The 24,071-nt window shown below is 37.3% G+C and overlaps 1 protein-coding gene across 4 annotated transcripts; it reads left to right on the top strand.

Moving 5' to 3' along the window:
* The first annotated feature begins 3,785 nt into the window (after nucleotides 1–3,785).
* Nucleotides 3,786–23,340, top strand: LOC117996156 (sterol O-acyltransferase 1). Of its 4 annotated transcripts, none has more exons than XM_034984167.2 (10): nucleotides 3,786–3,969; nucleotides 5,930–6,153; nucleotides 8,207–8,358; nucleotides 10,273–10,409; nucleotides 14,917–15,059; nucleotides 18,414–18,543; nucleotides 18,929–19,075; nucleotides 21,101–21,238; nucleotides 21,583–21,760; nucleotides 22,835–23,340. In XM_034984167.2, exons 2-10 carry the CDS (start codon nucleotides 5,936–5,938, stop codon nucleotides 23,002–23,004), a joined length of 1,413 nt encoding a protein of 470 aa, XP_034840058.1. In that variant the 5' UTR covers nucleotides 3,786–3,969; nucleotides 5,930–5,935; the 3' UTR covers nucleotides 23,005–23,340. The 4 variants fall into 4 exon arrangements, with proteins under 4 accessions (XP_034840058.1, XP_034840053.1, XP_034840056.1 ...); XM_034984162.2 differs by having other exon boundaries at nucleotides 3,786–4,158; XM_034984165.2 differs by lacking the exon at nucleotides 3,786–3,969 and adding an exon at nucleotides 4,370–4,392.
* Nucleotides 23,341–24,071: the final 731 nt, after the last annotated feature.

Below are 24,071 nucleotides of genomic sequence, written 5' to 3'. Positions count from 1 at the left end.
TACTAATGCTATAGTAGCTTCGTGCGGTTTCATACAAATTTTCGTTTTGCGAGAAAGGGATAGAAGACCCTCCCACTCCAAAATTAAAATGCCTGTAACTTTGTACTTAAATCTTTATTGTATTTTAATATTTTTTTCAGCGTACGTCATTATTTTTATCCCAGTTTATAATAAAGTAATAATATTTATCAAATTCAAAAGTAGGAAAATACCCAATTGCTATCTTGACCTTTCGCGTACAATAGGTACAGTGTACTTAGGATGTCGCGGACCATACCTACCCACTATTATGATATTGGCACCGATTCCGTTGTCTTTCTCTAAACTAAATTAAGAGTATCTGCATCCTTTTCTTTTTAACAATGCTAAAAAGGGACAGAACATGAACTTTACATTTAAAGACTCAAAATTTTAGTGCACACTACAAATTTAAAAAGTAGGCTCGCGACTGTGCGCTAAAATCACGGGTTTTACCACCTAAAAATAAAATTTAAACTGTCAAACTGCGTCTGTCCTTTTCATATTACATTAATAAGAAGAGTATGAGAATACTCTAAAATTAGGTTGTGCTCAGTACCACTATGTCGTTAAACCACGAAATAAGCCTAAAATCATTAGCTGGAGTAAAATAGAGGAAAAAAGTTAAAGAGGAATAAAGTAAAATAGAGAGTACTTAGGTACCTAAAGGGTGAAGTAGAAGTACTGTATAATACCTACTTAATAGTTGTATATGTGTACTTAATACTTGTTGTTGTTATAAATGTGCGTGATTGTGTGTTGTTCCCTCGTAACGTTTTAACGACCCAACCGATTTCCACTAATGAATGGTCAATAAAGATGTAAAAAATCTTACATCAAGGTATAAAGTCAATCTTTTTTTTCTTTGGAATAGTGTTATAAATTACGACGTGCATTGCCAGACACTTAGTGTCGTGGCAACCCCGTGCCAGACATCCTTAATTTTTTACACTTTAAGGGTCTGGCAGGGGGTTGCCATGATATTAAGTGTCTTTCAATGCATGATGACGTGATTTCTAATACTATTCCAAGGAAAATTCAAAAAATAGACTTTATACTTTGACGTAAGATTTTTTTATAACTTTATTTATCTACCTGTTATCTCCCAAAGCCACCATAATTTAAACAAACATCCAAACAAACGTTCCTCCTACTATACACAGAGAAACTTTCAGATTTAATAAAATAACGAAAGGCATGCGCTGGCTCTTAGTCCATTAAGTAACTTTCCATGTTTCCAGTTAAACGCTTTTCTGCTCTTATTTTATTTTGTCAAGATTTCCTCACTGCAATTTAGTGGAATAGATACATTTGGCGGTGCGGATGCTTCGAAAAACGCTCTCTTCTGCGAGCGTAGCTAGGCTTTAAGACTTTCTTATAGTAGATAGGTACAAATTATTATCATTGGTGACGTCCAATTTTAGAGTCGTCTATGTATTAATGCTATAGTTTCTAAGTAAAAGGCTTAATTTTTATTTGTATTATATTTTATACCTTTTACATTGCTAGCTGATACCCGCACAGCGGCCAGATCTTCGAGAATTAAGCTTCCGTGGGAAATTGAAATTGAAATTATTTATTTGCAAGAAACATTTTTTATCCCAGAATCGGGATAAAAACCTACCTTATGTAATGGCCGTCTCCATAATGCAAGCTACATTTGTGCCTACCATGTCATGATTCAGCTCAGCGGTTGAAACATGAAAAGTTAACAGACAGACACACACACATTTGGTACGCGACAGGTCCAGATGACAATCGAGGTATGAGGCGAGGAAATACCCCGCACACCCGCGCGTCACTCACGCTATCCCACACAGGGTTAGGGCGGGGGCTGTGCGGATGTGCCAGGCGTGCCCACCCCGATTGCCATCGGTATAGGTATACAGCGTATGTACCTACATTAGATTGGGCGTAGGCACAACGCTTGTAATCGTTGTCGGGTCTGTCTCAAACAAAGATAGGTCGAAGAATTCGCAAGTACGGTATAGTCAAAGCAAAGCAATAACAACAAGATAATTGTACATCATTCATTTTAAATGTGAAAAGAGCTAAGTAAGTATTTATTTATATGTGTAAATATTGTCTTGACATTTTTATAAAGGAAAACAGCTTCGCAGTATAATAGCCATTGTAATAAGGGTCGCTTTCTAATTCCAGTTTGTAAGAAAGGACCGAATTGAAACAAATATGTACTCAGAAGCTGACTCCTCCGTTTCGCGATGGCATTTCCGTTTGATAAAAAGAATAATTAAAGCGACCCTTCCTTTTCTTTTATAATTTAGTGTTTTATATTAAAACTAGCTTCTGCCCGCGGGTTCGTTCGCTACAGGAAACAAATGGCATTTTTTTTTCAGAAACAAACATTATAACATCAGGACGCGGACCCTGCACCAGCACCGACAAATACCAATTCTCATGCAAATAACTTGAAAAATGACCGACTTTCATACAAACTTTCATCCTCCATTTAACCCACTTAGGGGTGGAATTTCGAAAAATCCTTTCTTAGTGGATACCTACTCTTTACAAAGAATAGACCCTCCAAATTTCATGTCTTTAGGACCAGCGGTTTAGGCTGTGCGTTGATATATATGTCAGTCAGTCAGTCAGCCAGGACTTTGAATTTTATATATAGACTAGTATTAGGTACCTACCTACTTAAAATTGTTTATAAGATTAGATTGTAGATGTAGATTCAAAAGGATATAATAACAATAATTATAAGACGCAATATAAAGGCTTTGGGAACTTTTCAGAGGCAGAAACCTTATTTTTGTTTATTCATATCCGAAACGGGCACTTAGAGAAAATTTTAAATGGAAAAAAATTCCGCCGTGTTGTGACGTCTTAATATATTTTGGTTCCATATAAGTAGGTATATCAATGAATTTTTAGGACAACTTATCAATGGAATTTGTAGGACAGTGCCCATTGAAAATATTACTCACTGACTGACTGACTGACTGACTAATCACGAAAGCTCAGAAACTATAAAGCCTACAAACTTGAAATTTAGAAGGTAGGTTCTTTCTTGGACGTAGGTGTCAGCTAAGAAACGGTTTTGAAAAATTCCCCCCCTAGTGGTGCGAAAGGGGGGGTCGAAAGTTGTATGAAAATCCTATGTTTTTGGAGTTAGAGACGTGAAAATCGACATTTAGGTTATAAGCTTTAAATAATAAAAATCTGTATAATTCAATTTGGGAAATTCCCCCCTTAAGGGTGGTAAAATAGCGGGGCAATGTTTTTATAGAAAAGTTTTAACAATTGTTATTTTTACTTGAAATTTGAAATGTAGGCTATTTCTAGGGGGTAGGTATCAGATAAAAAAGGATCTAACTAAATTCCCCCCCTAAGGGAGTAAAATGGGGGTGGAAGGGTTATATATGAAAATCCTATCTTTTTGAAGTTAGAGATATGAAAATTGGCATGTAGGTAAGTGAGGCCTTTTGCAGCGGGAAAATTTCAGATCTCATGAGAAACCAATACGCAGACGAAGTCGCGGGCATCTGCTAGTTACAAATAAATGAAATCAAATATATTTTTAACGTCACAACATGGCGGTTTTTTTCCTTTAATTTTTTCGGACGATAGTTAGGGTATTAATTAAGTCACATTACAACGCATGGTGGGTTCTAGTTATGTATAAAATTATGCATAATCGGTTAATACCAATTATTTATCACAGCAAAGTTCGTAATCTAGGTACGTCCGATAGTAATTCAACGATTCACTCGTCGTGGAAACTTAAGAGATAAATAAAATGTTTTATCATTGTCTACTTCGAGACTCCGGACAGTCACCAGTGTGTACCTACTTACAATAGATTATTCAATTAAATTCATAACTCAATTATCAATTAAATTCTCATGACAATAAACATATTAGACTACCCACAGTAAAATGGATCAATAGTTTTGTGATAGGTACCGACACTTAATAATTGCACGAGTATGTTGAATCCATTTTATTATACTTAATAGTCGTGTGTGTTTCTGTAAGAGCTAAAAAGACTAATTAAGTAATGCTCGTTTTATATTAGGTATTTAAAGATTGAATTGCATGAAAAACGCCTTCACTAAACGTTGTTTACTTCAGTGTATTGTTGTTTGGTTCTTTAAAAGTTATCTGAAGTGAAAGGTTAGTATGATAACTCATTGTTTCAAGCTTTAGTATTAATTGTTAAATTATTGGTAAGTACCTACCTGTCGTGCCTTTTGTACATTCATTATACGTTATAATTTTATGTTTTCGATGTTACTAGCTTCTGTGAGTATGTGTGTGCAATAAAAGTATATACTTATTATTAAATTATTATAGAACATGCTACAATACAATTTAGTGTAAATTAACATACAGTTGTAATCCTCTAAGGTACGTTCCTATCAAGGGATTTAAATTCATGGCCGAAAATTCAATTAACAGATTAATAAACTTGATTTATCTTTCAATGGGCTTTGCTCGGAAATAATGAAATGGGCAATTTTAGAACTTGCTTCAATGTTGTTACAGCGTTAATGTTTTTTAAATGATATAAGATATTCTAGTTTATATCTCAGGACAGGAGGCAGGATCTATTTAATGACGTGTGGATTTAACCAGAAATATTGGTGATAGTAAGTATTAAGTACGCTAAGTACATCAGCACTAACGACTTGACCTCGACCTGTTATCAAATTCTTAAAATATTAAAACCTATAGTCCTAAATTCAATCAAAAGATAATGATATCTCTTGATTGATCTTTTAATATAGACTCGGGTCAAAATAACGGGATGGGCAATTTAAAAACTTTTTAAATTTAATCCAGTACCAAGGAGGATGGATGAATATGCGTCACAAAAAAAGGGAGCAATACGTCTTAGCTAGATGCAAACAAGAGGTTCCGATTTCAGTTCCCGGTTAGATATTTTATTATTGAGTCACCTTCTCTAAACTTTGATAGCTACAGTAAAAAATAGTAAGTAAGTAGTTATTAATCTTAATAGATATCGATTTGGATCGACACAAGACTATGGTGTAAATACATAACTAATCGTGTTATAATTTGATGTAACTACAAATAGCAAATCGCGATTTTACGAGTAGGTAGGGGTTAATAAATTAGATGTAACTACAAATTAATAGCAAATCGCGATTTTACGGGTAGGTAGGGGTTGTTGAAAGAGCGAAAGCGCGAAGCTTTGTAGGTACCTCTATAGTATCTATTAGATATATTTTTCAGCCAAATGGAAAATATTCTTTTTAAAAAATAAAAATAAATGATGTTGATTGAAATGTTTGTTTAGTGCACTTTGATAAATACATCCTTATAGACTGCCTGAGGTCGTAGGCCAATCGCGGCATGCAGAACTGATACGCAATAGCTCACATCAGTAGAAACTAGGTTAGAATAATATACTTAAGTTAAGTTTTGTACTTACTCAAGGCCCATAAGATATAAAAAATATATAACTCGCCAACTGAACAGCTCCATGGTGCAGCTATGGTCGTTAAGCACTAAGCAAAAGCGTGTCTTCCTGCTAAAGGTTTTCACGGCCTATAACGGATTCTGAAGATATATCTATTGTAAAAAAGCTTGCATTCCTAGGATGGACATAGGCTACTTTTTGTCCCAGAAAATCAAAGTTTGCACGGTGTTACTAAGAACCTAAATCTTCAGGGCAAAGTCGTGGGCATCATCTGTTTGGAGATAACTTGCATCCCGAATATTTTTGTCCCGGAAAATCAAAGAATTTTTAAGTCCCCTAAATCCACTCAAGTATTATAAATGGGAGGTCACAATCGATTCTCGGCAATAAATGTCGACAATTTTGGGAAAAAAAAAATTGATTGCCTTAGTTCTGGTCTAAGCCATGCCATGTAAAGTTAATGGTTGATCTTTGACATTATATTTTACGTTTAATTTTCAGAGAAAAATGAGTTTACGAAGGCCAAGAGGTGGAACCAGCTTACAGAATGGCGCCATAACACAGGAGGAAAAGCAAAGAGCTCCAGAGTTCACCTACCGAGAGTCACCTTTGACAGTACTTTTAGAACACTCACTACACATAAGGGCGATATACCACATATTTGTGGTCATCCTGCTGGTGCTGCTGTGTGACACCGTGATATATGACCTTATAGAACGAGGAAAGCAAGTAAAACGTTATAATTATCATTAAAGTTAAGTGAAGTCAAAATCCAAACGTGAAGGTGAAGGAAAACATCGTGAGAAAACAGGTTTTCTCACAATATTTTCCATGCCTGAGAGTTCTCCATAATGTTCTCAAAGGTGTGTGAAATCTGCCAACTCGCTTTTGGCCAGCGCAGCGTAGTGCCCTTCTCATTGAAGTCTCGTGCTCAGTATTAAGCTGGTGATGAGTTGATGATGATGAACATAATAGAAATATTATTATAGTATCTACATAATTAAAAACTTCAAATATCAAGTTTAATATTCCCAACACGTCGTCGTTTTCATACTTAATTTTTAAATCCACTTTAAGGCCACTTAAATCTGTCCCTGTCTGCATTCATTTGTATGCTAATGAAAAGCTATGCCGATAGATAAGGGCCCAGAAAGCTTGAGAGTTTGGACAACCTACATCAAGGAATGTTTTACTGAATGCGCTACACTTACTTATTTAAGTAGTTTATATAAGCAAATCATTTTTAATTTTGATTTCCTTTGTTGTCTCAATCACTCTAATAATTAATCATAAGTAATCCAGCAGACAGAAAGAGGTCTGGCATGATTGATACCATATTATTTACTTAATGTTTCAATATCCATGGTGCAACGTATTATATACATAATACAAGCTATAACTGTAGTTACTCGCAACTTAAGCCGAGATCTGTTCTATAGAGCGTACTTAGTACTTTATTGAGCCTGACCAGAAAAATAAAAACCCGGACAAGTGCGAGTTGAACTCGGAGAGGGTTCCATACGATGGTTTTCCTGTAATCTACAACTTTCTCAATTTTTTTAATTTGTACCCCAAAAATTACCCCATATTCAAAATTCATTAATTTACGTTACACGTTCGTATTTGGATCCCAGAAATACATATGTAAATCATTTTATGTAAAATATATGAACCATTTTCAACTTATTCAGAGCAAATTGACTGTGACAGACAGACAAACAGAGAGGAGTTGCAAATAAAATTGCAAAAGTGATGGCCCAGAGCAAAGTACAAGCACCTACGCTTTATAAATCTCAGATAGATCAGTCTTTTTCGATAGCAGGAATTGCTGACCAATTATTATCTATTGAATTTGTTTTTTTTGGCAAGTAGGTATTCCGTAATTACCTGTTGGTAGGCAGTTAGGTACGTAATCGTAATCGGCCTAATTTGCGTACAAAAAAGGTACGTAGGTACCTTTTTTGTACGCAATTTAGGCCGATAATTATGTGTTCAGAATTCAGATAGATACCTACGTATCATAATTATTGAAATCACGTCTGATAGTCAATCGGAAATTTGTAATCTTTAAATTTATGCACGATAATTAAAAAAAATAAGACAACATTTATAATAATAAATTACTTAGTAGATATCGAGTTGTTTGGTTTGCTGATTTTCCATCAGAGATACGGAAGTCCTGTTTGGCCCCGCGTACAAACACTATTTCATCCCACACATTTTGTTACTCAGAAAATCAGGCAGGTCTGGCTCTATCAGGATCTTGTTCTTGCGAAAATTCTGATGTTTATTCTATCACGCCATAGCGACGCCATATTTAAATAAAGGTACAAAGGTAGATTAATTATACTATCCAAAAAGAAAAAGCTGACAGAATGACTGACTGACTAACTGATCTATCAACGCACAACTCAAACTACTGGACGGATCGGGCTGAAATTTGGCATGCAGATAGCTATATTATGACGTAATGAAGTTAGGTACTTAAAAGTGTGTTTGTCTATCAGCTGACTGTCTGCTAGCTTTTCACGGCCAATCAGTTTGACCGATTTTAATAAAATTCGATATAGACATAGCTTATGGGACTCATAAGAAAGGTCGGAGTCGTTTTAAACCCCATTTGGTGGATAGACGACATCAAATTAATCGCAGGGACCTGCTGGATTCAAGCGCTGCAAGACCGTGGCGTATGGAGGTCCCTACACGAGACATGTCCAGCTGTGGGCGTCTATCGGATGATGACGACGATGATCATTATATTTTTTAAATGTATTACAGGATAAACATCGGAGTAACATCAGTGCTACATGGGTTCGGAGACATCAGACGCGCCGCAAAGCTGTGGTTGTTCGAACTGATGGTGGCGCTCGCATTCTATCCAGCACTCAGGCTATACGCGTTCGTGCGAAACATCATAAAACGGTACCCAGGTAAAATACAAGGAAACAAAAAGTTTATTAATAATTTATTATATTTCAACAAAAAATTACAATTTGAAGCCGATAATCAATTCTGTAAAATAAACTGAAATCTAAACTAAGAACAGGTTTGCTTAGGACGTTTTATAAACTTTTCAATCTAATCACTAATCCGTTACGATGTGTTTCTGAGCTTTGTACCTACGTATTTAATTTATTAAAATTTGTACTAAAAGTTTTTCGGTTTGGTGTTTATACCAATGATGATAAAATTATTCTGATGTTGCGTGAAGCATTAATTTTAAAAGATATACCGAAATTCTGCATTGTCTAGTTCGGCCTCATATAAGATTGCGTCAGATTGTTTTTCTCGTGGTTTCCTAGGTATCAAAATTATTATAACTAGCTTTTTCCGTGATTTCGCCCAAAAGACACGCGATGCAGGTTTTTAAAGATTCCGTTTCTTCAAGTCCTTCCTTATAGTGCACTCAAAGTGTATTTTTCCTCCTTTTAAATCTCTCTAGTCTACATCTTTGTCCCGAAATAATTAGTTTTGCTTGAGTAATTTATGCTGATAAAGATTTGAACTGAATTGAAAGTATCCTATTTCCAAAGATTTATGTATCTGCCTCATTCCGTTGAAATCTTTCGAGTCTTTCAGGCGTAATGAATTAACAAGCATAGGTAAGTTCAGTACAAACTTTTTGTTATTTGTTAGTTAGGTAAGCACTTCTTGTTTTGTAGGTATACTACACCTATTTTTGGATTTATAATACGTTAGACCTACCTACGGATAAAATGCATTTTTATATAAAGGTCAGTGTCATCCTCCTCTTTCTCGCCCTTTATAGTTCGCAAAATGATGAAATATCGGTTGCGAATTGAGTATTATAGGCAGCTACTCATCCCAGTCACCTCTTAGTCGAGAGCCTTTTATTAGCGAGAGACGTGAGGCCACTGCGCTTCACACTAGGTAGCTACCTCCAATTTGTCACTTGGGTGCTCACAAGGTCCACCGAACTGTATTGTATTGGAGAGCATAATATTACCTAGGTATAGGGTTAGGAGTAACGCACACCGGCAGAACCAGGGCGCGGCTTCTCTCTTGATAACTATTCAAACTATGATATATCTACTTTGACACGTTACCTAGGAGGCGTAGCGCGACATCGTATTTTTTTATTTGTAACATGCCACACTGAGCGAAATTTGAACATAAATCTAGCTAGCACTGCTAAACTATCCGAAGACAACTACCTACCTACATAATTATACAAATTATCGTTTTATTTTTATTATCGACTAGCGACCCGCCCCGGCTGCGAAGCTAGGGTAGCTACGGGTAGGTAGCTTATTAAAAATTTTGTAGGGATCTCTAATTTTTTGAAAATAATATATAGCCTGTGTCACTCAGGAATAATGTAGGTACTGGTGAAAGAATTTTCGTAATCGGTTGAATAGTTCGAGTGATTACTTCCTACAAACAAACTTACAAACTTTACCTCTTTATAATAATATTATTAGTATAATTAGTATTAGTATAGATTTGTTGGAGTTGTAAATCTTACACAAATATCTACTGAAGGTTTAGTAAATAATAAATAAATAATTATAGTTGTTGCTAAAAGTTTGGGCAAAATATTTTGAAATTATAGTTAGTATAACTTTTATTTACCGATAATCTGATTAGTCTGCTCAGCACATCTCCGGTCCGCTCCGTTTCAGTAGGTACCTTAACGGTAAAGGAAAACATCGTGAGGAAACCTGCACACCTGAGAGTTCTTCATAATATAATGTTCTCAAAACTATGGTAAAATGCTTCTCATTCTGAGAGGAGACCCGTCCTCAATAGTAAGCCAGCGATAGATTGATGATGATGACCCATAGACTGTATCACATATAAAGAGGTTAAACTTTTATTTACAGGTTTATGTAAAATATGGGCTGTATTTGGAATACTCTGCGTGGTAGCTCTGGAGGTGATTCTTGTGGCAGTCCCTGTGCGGGACCTGGCTGATACGTACCTAGCGCTGGCCTCGTCAGCTGTTGTTACATGCGAAATGGTAAGCTTTTACATTTCTTTGACCTAAGCTTTTGATATACTTAAATCTTTCATTCATACAAATAGTTAATGCGTCATGATGCGTGACAATCACGCTTTTTTTATGACTCCATCAGGCTCGACTTTAAAAACTTTGTAATTTAAAATCAAATTTATATTTAACTAGCTGATGCCCGCGACTTTGTCCGCGTGGAAGTTGTTTTCAAAAATCCCGTGGGAACTCTTTGATTTTCCGGGATAAAAAGCCTATGTCACTCTCCAGGTCTTTATCTATACCCATGCAAAAAATCACGTCAATCCATTGCACCGTTGCGACGTGATTGAAGGACAAACCAACGAACAAACACACTTTCGCATTTATAATAAGGGTACTGATAAAGTACTAGGTATACAAATATCTTAACGTAAGTAAGTATATGGGGATTTGCCTAACTAGGTATATCTATTTAGCATTTTAAAAAATCCGTACCCATTCTTTGTTTTTCTGGGATTAAAAAAAGTAAAAGTTTAAAGTTAAAATCTATCGATGAGGTGAAGTGTTAAATCCTCCAGTTTCAGTTATAAAGATCAGCTTCAATTGCACGTCCTTCAAGCTTACCGAAACTTTATCGCGCACTCTCGAAGTGGATCAATAAGATTGTAATGAAATCGACTTCAAGTTTAGTACAGAACATTGTGAGTAAATCTATTGTTATAGAAACTACCTTTCTCCCGCCTTGAGAAAAGTAAAGGTAATTTTAGTCAAATATATTTATGGCATATAATAGAATAAATGAATTATTTTCCTCCGTATAAAATATTGTATTCATTAGGAATGGAACTATTTAGAGTAGGTATCTATTTAACTACATTGGAATTACGAAAATTTTACACTAACTTACGGAGAAGGACATAGAATCCATACTCCACACTAATATTATAAATGTGAATGTGTGTATGTCTGTCTGTCCGTCTATTTGTCTGTCTCTCTGTCTGTCCGCTAACTTATCACGGCCCATCCGTTTAACCAATTTTGAAGAAATTTGGTATAGAGATTTCATCCAGAGGAAGGACAGGCTACTTTTGACCCCGGAAAATCAAAGATTTTCCACGGGATTTAAAAAAAAACTAAATCTACGCGGACGAAGTCGCGGGCATCTTCTAATAGTTTTATATTTTTTAATAGGTACGCATGAAAGCATGTAACCATTCAGTCAAATGGTATCAATGTTTATGTACTTACCAACCTACCTACGTAAACGAAATGCCTACAGGCAAACGATAAATTAATCTATATGTAGGTACCTACCTAGAGATGGGACTTTTCTGTAATCCATTACAAAAATGTCAAAAAGATAAATTGTTATTGGTTTTCCATTGGTATTTTGTTTTGGGGCATGCCAATATTGAGATGGCTTTTGAATTCCCATATTGCTACTTCTGTGTAGGAAACAAAAACTGTACCTACGTAATAATGAAATTAATTGCTCATCTACATGCAATATTAGATAGATATGTTAAGTACCTACTTGTTTATCACAAAAGGTCATTTACGATATCGTACGATAAGCTTAAGATCAACTCATATTGTTTTGATAAATAATAGATGAATTCTGTCTGTGTCAGAGAACGTTTCTGGAAACTTTAGATTAGAGAAGAAACAGTCCTCCGTGTTCGTGATCTAAATCCTGAAACAAACTGGCCTGTTTGCAGTTGTACGTCAGTCATACTGCAGCGTGCAGCTGCTACACTATTTCATAGTGAACCTACTTAATAAGAACGCATAACTAAAGTTTATTGTAATGCGTGTAACTTCATGAAGCCGCGCGTCGAGTGTGTTCAGGCTTTGGTTTTGTGAACTACCGTAACGGAGCGGAGCGTTAAAGTTATGCGGAGCGGAGTTACGGACTGTATCTGTCCATAGACGCGCAGCTAGGTAGCGGAGCGGAGCGAGAAAGTAATGCGGAGCGGAGTTGCGGACTGTGTTTTTCACGTGACGAGTCATTTGAGCTACTGGTGGCGGGCAATTGGTTCCCCGCTCCGCTTTCCCACTCTAGGTAAGGTACAAAAGGTATAAGGTAGGTAGATAGGTATATAATAGATACGTAGGGACAAAATAGCGAGCTGAGGTTGTATTGTACTTTGTGTAACTTTGACTCATCATTTGACTCACCATACAATTTGGCTAATTTTACGCACAGCACGAAAAGTTACAGGCAGGAGTCGAGATTGGTTATTTTCCGGTGAAAAAAAGAAACATAAATCGACAAAACAGTGTCGAAAGTGAAATGTAACATAAATCAGCCACGACCCTCGTCAGGGCCACAGCAAACCCAGTAAATAACGGAATCGCACCGGCTGTGGCTGACGAAACCCTATTACGACCTACTACCACCCCTTGCCCTTCATTCTAAGTATGACATTTATTTCATTACAACGACTGAACACCCAATACGCGATTTATATTAGGCGTCTTCAACCAACCTATACCTATATATTATAGGTACCTATATCCAAGTTTGAAAGAAGTATTCAGTTAAATTCACAATTTTCATTAAGCTTTACATAACGTGGGCCGGCTTAAATATGAAAGCTTTAATAACGCTGCAAACTCGTTAACATAGAAAATTACTTCATATACAATACCTCTTTAGTGGAGATGTTTTTACTTTGCGCAGATGATGCGGTTTATACCTATTGAGTAAAATGGATCAATGCGCTCAAAAACTTATAAAGTGATCTACTAGCTTATTACCGCGACTTCGTACCATTTTTAGGGTTCCGTACCTCAAAAGGAAGAACGGAACCCTTATAGGATCACTTTGTTGTCTGTCTGTCTGTCGGTCTGTCAAGAAACCTACAGGGTACTTCCCGTTGACCTAGAATCATGAAATTTGGCTGGCAGGTAGGTAGGTCTTATAGCAGACATTCGGGGAAAAATCTGAAAACCGCGAATTTGTGGTAACATCACACAAAAAAAATTAAATTGTGGTCATGAACTAATAATTAGTATTTTCATATTTCGAAGTAAGATAACCAGGTATATCAAGTGGGGTATCATATGAAAGGTCTTTACCTGTGCATTTTAAAACAGATTTTTATTTATTCTTATGCATCACAGTTTTTGAATTATCGTGCAAATTGTCGAAAAATTACGACTTTAGTACGGAACCTTCGTTGCGCGAGCCTGACTCGCACTTGGCCGGTTTTTTTTAAATGTTAGGGCTTTAAAGTCCTTCAGTAAGACACTACTTTCAGATTCAAAGCATCATACGTCCTTCTTTGATAGAGTTTTTAAGCTTTGTGTCAAAAGTTGAAATCAGTTCAGTGGAGGCGTAAAGAAGTGACCAACATAAAGGACCAACAGAATACAAACAGATACACTTTCAGATTTATGCTACAATACATATACTATATGGTATGCTATAAGTACAATGTACATATTACATTAAAAAGCATCTAGATCCTACTTTTAGCCTTATTTTATACACAATATATAACTTCTGATGCCGAGGGGCTTTGGGACACCAACCCTAATAAAATAAACTTCCGGTGTGTTGAATTTCTTTTATATTATAAATAAAACGGTTTTTTAGAACTGAATTAATAGACTCATGCTACGCGTGACTGAAACAAAATCCAACGCCCAACGCGACTTTTAAATTTTAATTGGACGTACATATTATTTATACTAGGCCGTGCCGGGCCTGAGCCGTGCCACGTCCGAGGCACGTCCGACGCGAAGACGATCCACGGATTGCAATTTTGTAGGAAAAAAACCGGCCAAGTGCGAGTCAGGCTCGCGCAACGAGGGTTCCATACTACAGTCGTATTTTTTCAACATATTGCACTATAATTCAAAACTATGATGGATAAATAAAAAACAGTTTTAGAATGCACAGGTGAAGCCCTTTCATATGATACCCCACTTGATATACCTGGTTATCACTTGATATAAATATGAAAATACTAATTATTAGTTCATGGCCACAATTTAATTTTTTTGTGTGATATTACCACAAATTCACGGTTTTCAGCTTTTTCCCCTAATACCAGCTATAAGACCCACCTACCTACCAAATTTCATGATTCTAGGTTAACGGGAAGTATCCTGTAGGTTTCTTGACAGATAGACGGACAGACAGACACACAGACAGACACACAGACAGACAACAAAGTGATCCTATAAGGGTTCCGTTTTTCCTTTTGAAGTACGGAACCCTAAAATCGTAATACAGACGAGGCTCAGATGACTCGGACACGGCACGGTCTGATGTGACCTCATACAAATTCCCAATCTGGTGCCTTGGACGCGGCACGGCTCGGAGCCGGCACGGTCTAGCATAAAACATCCCCAAGTTTCGGTATTATTTAAATCCCGTGGGAACTCTTTGATATGTCTTTCCCTAGGATGCAAGCTTTACTAAATTTCGTCAAAAACGGTTAAACTGATGGGCCGTGAAAAGCTAGCAGACAGAAAGACGTGTGATCGTAGGATTATAATAATAGTATGAATGTATTTGTTCTAGTTCCGGTTCGTGATGAAGATTTGCGCCGCGGCCGCTGCATGCGCCCCGCGATGTCACGACAACAGTGCGCCGCTACCCTCTATCTCGCAATACGTGTACTTTCTCTTTGCACCAACGCTTATCTACCGAGATGAATACCCCAGGTAAATTGGTGTTTAAAAAATCCATCCATCCATCAGCCTGTGTGCAACCACTGTTGGACATAAGCCTTTTCAAGAGCGCGCCACCAAACACGTTCCTCCGCCTTCCTCATCCACCCGCTATACCCACCACCTTCTTCAGGTCATCGGTCCAATGAGTTGAAGGTCGTCCTACACTGCGCTTACCGGTATGCGGTTTCCACTCCAGAACATGTCTGCCCCATCGGCCGTCAGTTCTGCGACAGATATGACCTGCCCACTGCCACTTCACCTTGCTAATCTTTTCTCGTATATCGTCACTTTTGTTTTTCGGCAAATTTCCTCATTAAAAATCCATATAGGTACTTGAATAATCTTAAATCGATACTAATACTATAAATGCGAAAGTATGTCTGTCTGTCTGTCTGTCTGTCTGTCTGTTAGATTTTCACGGCTCAATAGTTTAACCGATTTTGATGAAATTTGGTACAGTGTTAGCTTACATCCCGGAAATAAACCTTTTGTCCCGGAAAATCAAAGAGTTCCCACGGGATTTTAAAAACCCTAAATCCACGCCGACGAAGTCGTGGGCATCATCTAGAATAGTATGAAAGGAAAAGGTGACTGACTGATCTATCAACGCACAGCTCAAACTACCGGACGAATCAGGCTGAAATCGACGTTATTTTTGTAAATTCGAAAGTGTCTGTCCGTGTGTTGTGGTTGGGCTGTTACCGTTTCACATTTTTGCTCAAGGCTCAAAGTATTCAAAAATACTTCCGTGCCCTTATCCTTTCTGCACATAAACTGGATAAGGTAGGTATGGACATATATACCAAACAGCGAGTCAAACGTAGGTATACTTAGAATTTCCTTTTCTATCGATTTCCCATAGAATTTACTGTAGGGTGCGTTCAGAATCACAATTATTATTATGTTTCCCCTTCATCGTTTACCATCGTATCACTCCCTCTCCATCAGGGTTCACGCCTTAAGGCTTGAGTACACAAAACGCGCGATTTCAGCAAATACAAAAATATAAGGAAACTGTTTTGAGAAGATTATTTGTAGCGCACTCCAAACGAACATAGTTTGGTTCAAACTCAATGAAATTTTGTAGACACATTCTAGAAATTAATAAGTGTCTCTGTGGTTTTCTTCAGTAAAAATGTGTACTCACCTAAGTAATTTTAAAGTTCTACACGTTCTACTACAATTTACACACAAATCTTTGAACCCGGTGTAACTTGAAACTACACATTTTAACGGAAATCTGGGATAACATCGTATAAAAACAAAATATAAATACTTCAATGCATAACAAAGACACAGTTATTTCTGATTCTACTTTCTTTGAGTTACTTAGATTTCAATATTTGAATCCATGTTTGTATGGAGATCACTGGAGACCACGCTAGAAAGGTGACGCAATTTCGTTCGAGCGTATAAAGGTACGCTCCGAAATTGCCGGCGCATCTGGGTAACTTGTTTGCATTCCACCTTACATTGTATTAGAAAGGTGAGAGGCACAATGATTTTCACCGAAATCAAGCGCGCGAAAAGGCTTTAGGAAAGTGTTCAAATGTATTTTCGCAAAGTAAAGATATTTCAATAAACAAATAAATAAACTGTCAAAAGTTAAATTGTTTTGGAATTTTCACACTCCTAATCTTATAATTATTTACGCCCAAAGTTGTCATAAATTTAGTGAATATTTCGAGCCTCGTAACTTTAAAAAAAAAATTTCAATGTTTTAAATATCAATAAACCAAAAATAAATAGCAAGACAACATGAAATTGTATAGTAACTAGTAAGTAATCACCCTCCTACGTTTGAAGTATGAAGAAAGCACCAACTGCGCCCTCTTAAGGGCATCCTCACTAACGCAGCTGGTCGCATGGACAAGCTGTTGATGTCGATCACCGTAGCCATCGCGTCCTGCAGTGAGACGTGACGTTCAAAAGTTCATTGTATTACGACTCGTGCTATACGAGTACGCGACAGGTCGAGATGGCATTTGGGGTGGGGACGCCCCTCACACCCGCACAACCCCCGCGCTAACTCGGTGCGGGCAAGCGCGCGTGACGTGCGGGTATATAGGTCGTCGTCCCCGCCTCATACCCCGATTGCGATCACGACCTGTCGCGGACTATACATACCTACGCACACATGCGTGTTCAGTATGACGTACTGGGACGCTTTTTGTGTATCCAAGCTTTAAGATAGGTACGTGATAAATTTACAAAAAGCACTTTGCTTGTTCGATTCTAACATATAGGTATAGCTAGATACCGCTAATGTGGTCTCTGTTTCCTTTTATCTATCCAATCTTTAGGGAGAATAATATCTTCAAAGTAAAATTTGCATGAAACTATTAAACCGTAAGGCGCGCTCGCTTATAATAATCACGCACGAATAAATCGCGTCTAAACTTTTTGTAATTAGGCCATCTTACCACAAACACTTTAATCGCGGTTTGAATTATCCCATACAATGCAGTTGTACAGTTTAGCAAACCTGAAGGATGCAGTTCCCGGAAGTCGAACCCACTATCTGTTTAATTAAAATGAAGTGAAAATATTAATTCAATTCAGGCAATTAGTTTTTCTTTACATGCATACAATAACAAAACGTTTAGGTACGCCGACAGGTCGAGATGGGAATCGGGATGGGGACACCCTGCACACCCGCACAGCCCCCGCCCTAACCTAGTGCGGGCGAGCGCGGGTCGCGTCCACCTGTCTCATACCCCGATTGCCATCTCGACCTGTCGCGGACTATACCTACAAGGTATAATATTACAAAACATTTTATTCTTCACATTATTAAGTTTCGTACCTACTTATCGCTAACAGACATAACTTTTGAGTTTTTAAACAGTAGGCTGGTAGGTACGTATTTCTTTTTCATTCTATTTCTTAGAATAAAGCAAGTAAGTAGATACTAATATTTCAATAGCTCCGAGCATCTGCCCAGCGGCTGCAAACTAATATTTTACCAACTTAGCAGACTAGCAAACAAATTGAAATTTCTCTGGTCTGTGTTGAAAAGCCTAGTTAGTGTCTTGATATTGTGAAATTTATAGTAGGCAGGTAGGCACTTACTTCTTATTTATCAGTATGAAAAGTTTTCAATTTTAACGAAATAGTACTATTTTGTATAGGGCGCGCTAAACAAGATTCTCGACTCACCAGATTCTCGATTAGGCAGATTCGGGATTAGACAGATTCACTATAGCTTACGTCCTAAGTTATGAAAATTTAACTACATAGATACATAATAACTTTGATATTGGAAAGGTTAAGTTTAAGGAAAGGAAGTTCAAAAAAATTAAAAAGTAATTAGGAACTCATATTAATTGAATTTTTGGTTTTCAGAACAAAGAAAATCCGATGGGGCGTTGTAGTTTTTCACTTATTAGAAGTGTCAGCTATTATATTTTACAACAGCTTTCTATGGGAGCGTTTTATTTTACCATATTGGTCCGACTACGGCAAAGAACCAAAGGTAACCAATCTTCTATGGTATTCTATCAAATCTAATATGATAAAACTAACTAGTATCCAACAAGAAACTCTAACAAAACCAAATATACCTAACCTATTTATCTAAATCTTCAGGGAACCGCCTTATAGCCTTCTAAACTTATTTGAATTACCTTCCCTCAGACGTGTAACTGTACAAATATATTGATATTATGAACTAAGAGCCAGCGCGTGCCATACCTTCGTTATTCCAAATAAACATCCAAACAAACGTTCCTTCCAGTGTTGGGGACGATACGCAGAGAACTTTAAGCTGTTTTAAAATAGCGAAGGTTTGGCACGCGCTGGCTCTCTCTATTATGAGTACTAAGGGTAAAAGTAAGTGCAATAATCATTTATCATTGTAGGTAGAGGCAGGCACGGTGGTGAGAGGGATGTTCGCGTGCGTGTTGCCGGGAGTGATCTCTTTCCTGTGTGGATTTTATTGCCTCCTCCACGCTTGGCACAATGCCTTCGCCGAGATGCTCACCTTTGGAGATCGCTTGTTTTATGAGGTACTTTTAATCTAAGTTGTTACTCATGGTGGGTACCTACTAATGCATGGTAATGGTCGTGTGTGATAGTGATGAATTGCTGGTGCGTACAAACCACGTAGGTACCTAGGTAGGTAATAAATATTGTTGTGGAATGGCGAAGATGTACCTACTTACCAAACAAGAAATCAATCTAACAGACATTACTGCTAAAACCAACGCTCTGCCGTTGATGGGTAGATAAATAAAGTGTGAAGATCTACTTAATATTTTTAATAAAGTATTTTATTTCCTGAGATGATTTTTCCTCAGCTACTTTGATTAGGTAGGGTACACGTATTTTTTAGATGCGTATACTTAAGGGGGCTCAGGACGGCGCTTTCTTCATACAAACGTAGGAGGGTAATTACTACATTACTTGATACTGTACGCTCAAAACTAAGTATTATATCGATTAATCTCGTCATTATCTAGGTTTATTGATATATGAAACATTGAAAAAAATATTGATTTTAAAGTTACGAGGCTCAAAAGATTCCGATTTTAACACTAAATTTATGACAACTTTGGGCGTCAATATATAAGATTAGGGGTATGAAAATTCTAAAGAAATTTAACATTAGACATAGTTTATTTATTCATTAGTTGAAATAACTATACTTTGCAAACATAAACTCGGTAGTTTTTTCTCAAAAATACTTTTCCTAAACCCTTGATTTCGGTGAAAATCATCGTGCCTCTCACCTTTCTCATACAATGTCAAGTGAAAAGCAAACAGGTTCGGTCGGGCGTACTGCGTCACCTTAAGTTAGAACCATATCTGTCATTGTTACTCGATGTCGCGCAGTATTATTATGCTTCAAAGTCTAGAGCTTGCATATTATTTTCCATTAAATTTAATTACAACTACCTATCTATAGTAAATAGGGTAGCTACGAGTATTTATGCCTAAATGTCTACCCCCATAAGCCCCAAGGTAAGCTTCTCATTTTCAAAACCATCCGGATTAAACAAACTCAATTAGGGAGTAAGCCAATTCATCCCACGGATGAACCCTTCCTAGCAGTAACAACGTATTAAGCATAAATTAATTGAATCAAATCGATTTATAAATAAAATTGACTTATATTTGTAAAAAAAACGTTTTGATTGACCAGGTTGCCGGAATTAATAAATTGGTTTTAAATATAAAATACCAGCCCAGCAATAATGTAGTGACTGTAAAACATAGGTACTGTTCTTCTTAGTCGCATTCTACATTAATCATAATAATATGCTCATGTCCATATTTTACTCGTAGATCTTTACTATTTTTATTTTATTATATACTAGCTGCCCCGGCGAACTTCGTACCGCCTAACAGTCAATTCTTTCGCAGGCAGCAATTTTTTAAATTTTTCTCTCCGTAAGAACCATCCTGGTACTTCAAGGAATATTATAAAAAAAGAATAAGCGAAATCGGTTTAGCTGTTCTAGAGATTTGCGAGGTTATAAACCTACTACTTAGCTGTTTTTATATTTAGGTGGGTCTTAGGTTTAATATAGAATCCATAGTTATGTTAAAATAAATTATCGCAATTTGTACAAGTAGGTAGCACAATTATTTACCGCAGGAGAGTAGCTGTTTATAGCTTGCGGTGCAAGTACTAATTTATCAGTGTCTAACCTAAATGCAAGTTCGGTACATTCCAGATATTCGACCCACTTAGGTCAGTTACATAACTTACGCCATCTTCAAGTACCTAAGTAGGTAGTTACCTAAGCTTCTTAGTAAGTCCTCTGTGGTAATTCTGTATAAAAAGGTATAAAAAGACTCCTCACGCGTCATTTCAAACCCCATAGGGGTCAACTGTCATGTCAGGTTCACCTTTATAATACGGAGTAAAATCGTATTTTTGACATGAACTTTGAGACAAAAAGTTAAAATGGCGCTTTACGCGTTATATGGCTTTTACGCGAGCTTTTCCTGGTACCTAGTACCTGCCTACCTACCTGTAGGTACCTTCTGCATATAAATTAGGCCATACAATTTGTTTTTTGTTTCAGGATTGGTGGACGACCTCCCGATTTTCTAGTTACTACCGAGCGTGGAATCGCATAGTACACTCATGGCTACGAGACCACATCTATCGACCGTTAGCGCCGCACGCCGGCCGTGCTGTTTCCACGTTAATTGTGTTTTTAGTAAGTTTATTATTTAAGTGTTCACATACTAAGTAGTACTTACGTTGTAAGTAATTAAATATCACTTGCTTTAACGGTGAAGGAAAAACCTGCATGCCCGAGAGTTCTCCATAATGTTCTCAAAAGTGTATGAAGTCTACCAATGGCCTGCGTGATGGACTATTGATCAAAACCCTTCTCACTCTGAGAGGAGACCCATGTTCTGTAGTGAGCCGGCGATGGGTTGATCATGATGATGACTTTTAATCCCGGAAAGTCAAAGTTCCCACGGGATTTTAAAAAATCGAAACTTTCACGGAGGAAGTCGCTCCAGCTTCATAATAAATGTTGTTTCTTTATTCAAGGTGTCCTCGGCAGCTCACGAGGTGATTCTAGCGCTTTCTTTCGGCTTCTTCTACCCCGTGCTCATGGTTCAATTTGGTGTGTTCGGGCTGCTGATGCTGCCAGTAACTGCTAACAGTGGTCGCCGGTTTCCCAACACTTCCAATCTTCTGATGTGGCTGTCATTCTTCATTGGGAATGGTAAGTCATGATATTGAAATAATTGAGCACCTAAATATACTCTAGTTTCGTTCGCACTCCTTACTTAAATACCTATTGTACGCGACAGGTCGAGATGGCAATTTGGGTATGAGGCAAGGGACGCCCCGAACACCTGCACGTAACCCGCGCGCGCTCGCACCGCGTTAGCGCGCAGATTGTGCGGGTATGCGGGGCATTCCCTCCCCGATTGCCATCTCGACCTGTATATTAGGACGTAAGTAGATAACTAATTATAATTAACGCGAACAAAGTAAGCATCATCATCATCATCATGGTCAACCCATCGCCGGCTCACTACAGAGTACGGGTCTCCTCAGTATGAGAAGGGTTTGGCCATAGTCCACCACCCTGGCCAAGTGCGGATTGGCAGACTTCACATACTTTCAATAACATTGTGGAGAGCTTTCAGGTATGCAGGTTTCCTCACGATGTTTTCCTTCACTGTTAACCTACCTACCTATATCTTATATGAATCCTACCTAACTACCTTAACCTTACCGTATACCTACCGTACCTTATCAGAACTATGACTAGGGTGGTTGGTCAAATTAGGTACCTAACCTAGGTTTTCACTAGTTCATTGATCTATCTTAGAAAATTGCTCAGCCATGAACTCAATATTTACCCACCGAGAGGCTGAATTTCTGTTGTTGGACTGATTTATCGTTTGTTTTGACTTTAGCCTCATATAAACAGTTAATCGGTGTTATGATAATAACAGCTACGATAAGTTATTGTTACCATAATATAATGTATTCTATTGATACCTAAGTTGTTTTACAATAATAATTATAGTTCGATAAGATAAATAAGCTGTTACTAATTTGGCCTATAAGTATAAAAAATATATGTATATTATGCCCTGTTGCTATTCCCTTAAAAAAACGGCCAAGGATATTTATTTCAATTTGAGATATACCTCCACGCGTTCCTGAGAAAAATGGTATTAATGACAGGACAGACAGGCGGACAACGAAGTGATCGTACAAGAGGTCCTGTTTTCCTTTTGAGGTACGGAACCCTAAAAATAACTTTGTCTTTTCTTTTTTACAGGTCTTCTATGGAGTTTATATACGATGGAGTATTTTTCAAGAAAAAACTGCCCAGTATCCGAACACGATAGTTTTTTCGTACCGAAATCATGGTCTTGTCCAGAAATTGTGCTAAAACCTAATTGGACTTTCCAAAATCCTTTCGATATAATTTACGAATATTTATTTTAAATAATATTAGGTACCTATAGTTACCTACCAATGATAAGTAATACAACACGTAGCAAATTGTCCTTATGAATAAAATAATGGTTCTATGCAAACTGCTATTTTCGAATCGAATACAATTGAATTTGTAGTTACATCAAGGAGTATCGTTCATCACAAAATCGAGGTATAATCAAAGCGGGCGACGCGCAACGTATTCGCCCACTACTGAGTGATATCAGATACTCCTTAGTCAGTCAGTCAGTTTTTGATTTTTTAAGATTACTTACCTAGGTAGGTACTTTTATGTGATTGTATTTATACCTACCTACTTAATTAATTAAAAAAATTGTTAACGAACATTGAATATTATTTAAATATCTAAAACCCTAAGGCGCAAGGTACACCGCCGCAGAGCTGCCGTCGTCCTATAATTCACATTACCTATAAGCTTAAGTTATTTACTTTGGCATAACAACGGCGAGTACACAGTGCACACAGCAGACCGGGTGCGGCGAGCGTCTTCCGAGTTTTGTTTTCAATAAGTATACAATTTTAACGGTACAGGAGACCCGATTAATCGGCATGATTGTGTCATCAGTTCCCTTATAATAAATGCGATAGTATGTTTGTTTGTTGGTTTGTCCTTCAATCACGTCGCAACGCTGCAACGGATTAACGTGATTTTTTGCATGAGTATAGATAAAGACCTGGAGAGTGACATAGGCTACTTTTTATCCCGGAAAATCAAAGAGTTCCCACGGGATTTTTAAAAACCTAATTCCACGTGGACGAAGTCGCGGGCATCAGCTAGGAACACAAAGTCATTCGGATAATAGAATGCATGAAGAGAAGTGATTTCGTATAATATGTACCTATGTATTAACTCTACGAACATAATCTATGTTGCCCGTATATGGTTATCGTTTAGGTTATTAATACATACATAGTATCACACTCTGTTTATTTTCGAACTACATATTTAAAAGCTGCTTCCAGGGCGTGCAGCTCTTCATGAGATGGTTTTGCATCGTTGTTGGCAATTCGGCTAATAGCAAATCCTTATAACTGACGTCCGGATAATCGAGTAT

Source organism: Maniola hyperantus, chromosome 3 (assembly GCF_902806685.2).
Source record: "Maniola hyperantus chromosome 3, iAphHyp1.2, whole genome shotgun sequence".
In the NCBI taxonomy this organism is placed as follows: domain Eukaryota; kingdom Metazoa; phylum Arthropoda; class Insecta; order Lepidoptera; family Nymphalidae; genus Maniola; species Maniola hyperantus.
Note: the sequence above shows the minus strand (reverse complement) of the source record. Positions and strands in the feature narration are given on the sequence as shown.

Coding starts and splice junctions, on each gene's coding strand:
- LOC117996156 (XM_034984167.2), top strand. CDS start 5,936: ATGAGTTTACGAAGGCCAAGAGGTGGAACCAGCTTACAGAATGGCGCC. Junction 6,154..8,206: donor GACCTTATAGAACGAGGAAA/GCAAGTAAAACG, acceptor AATGTATTACAG/GATAAACATCGGAGTAACAT. Junction 10,410..14,916: donor CTGTTGTTACATGCGAAATG/GTAAGCTTTTAC, acceptor TATTTGTTCTAG/TTCCGGTTCGTGATGAAGAT.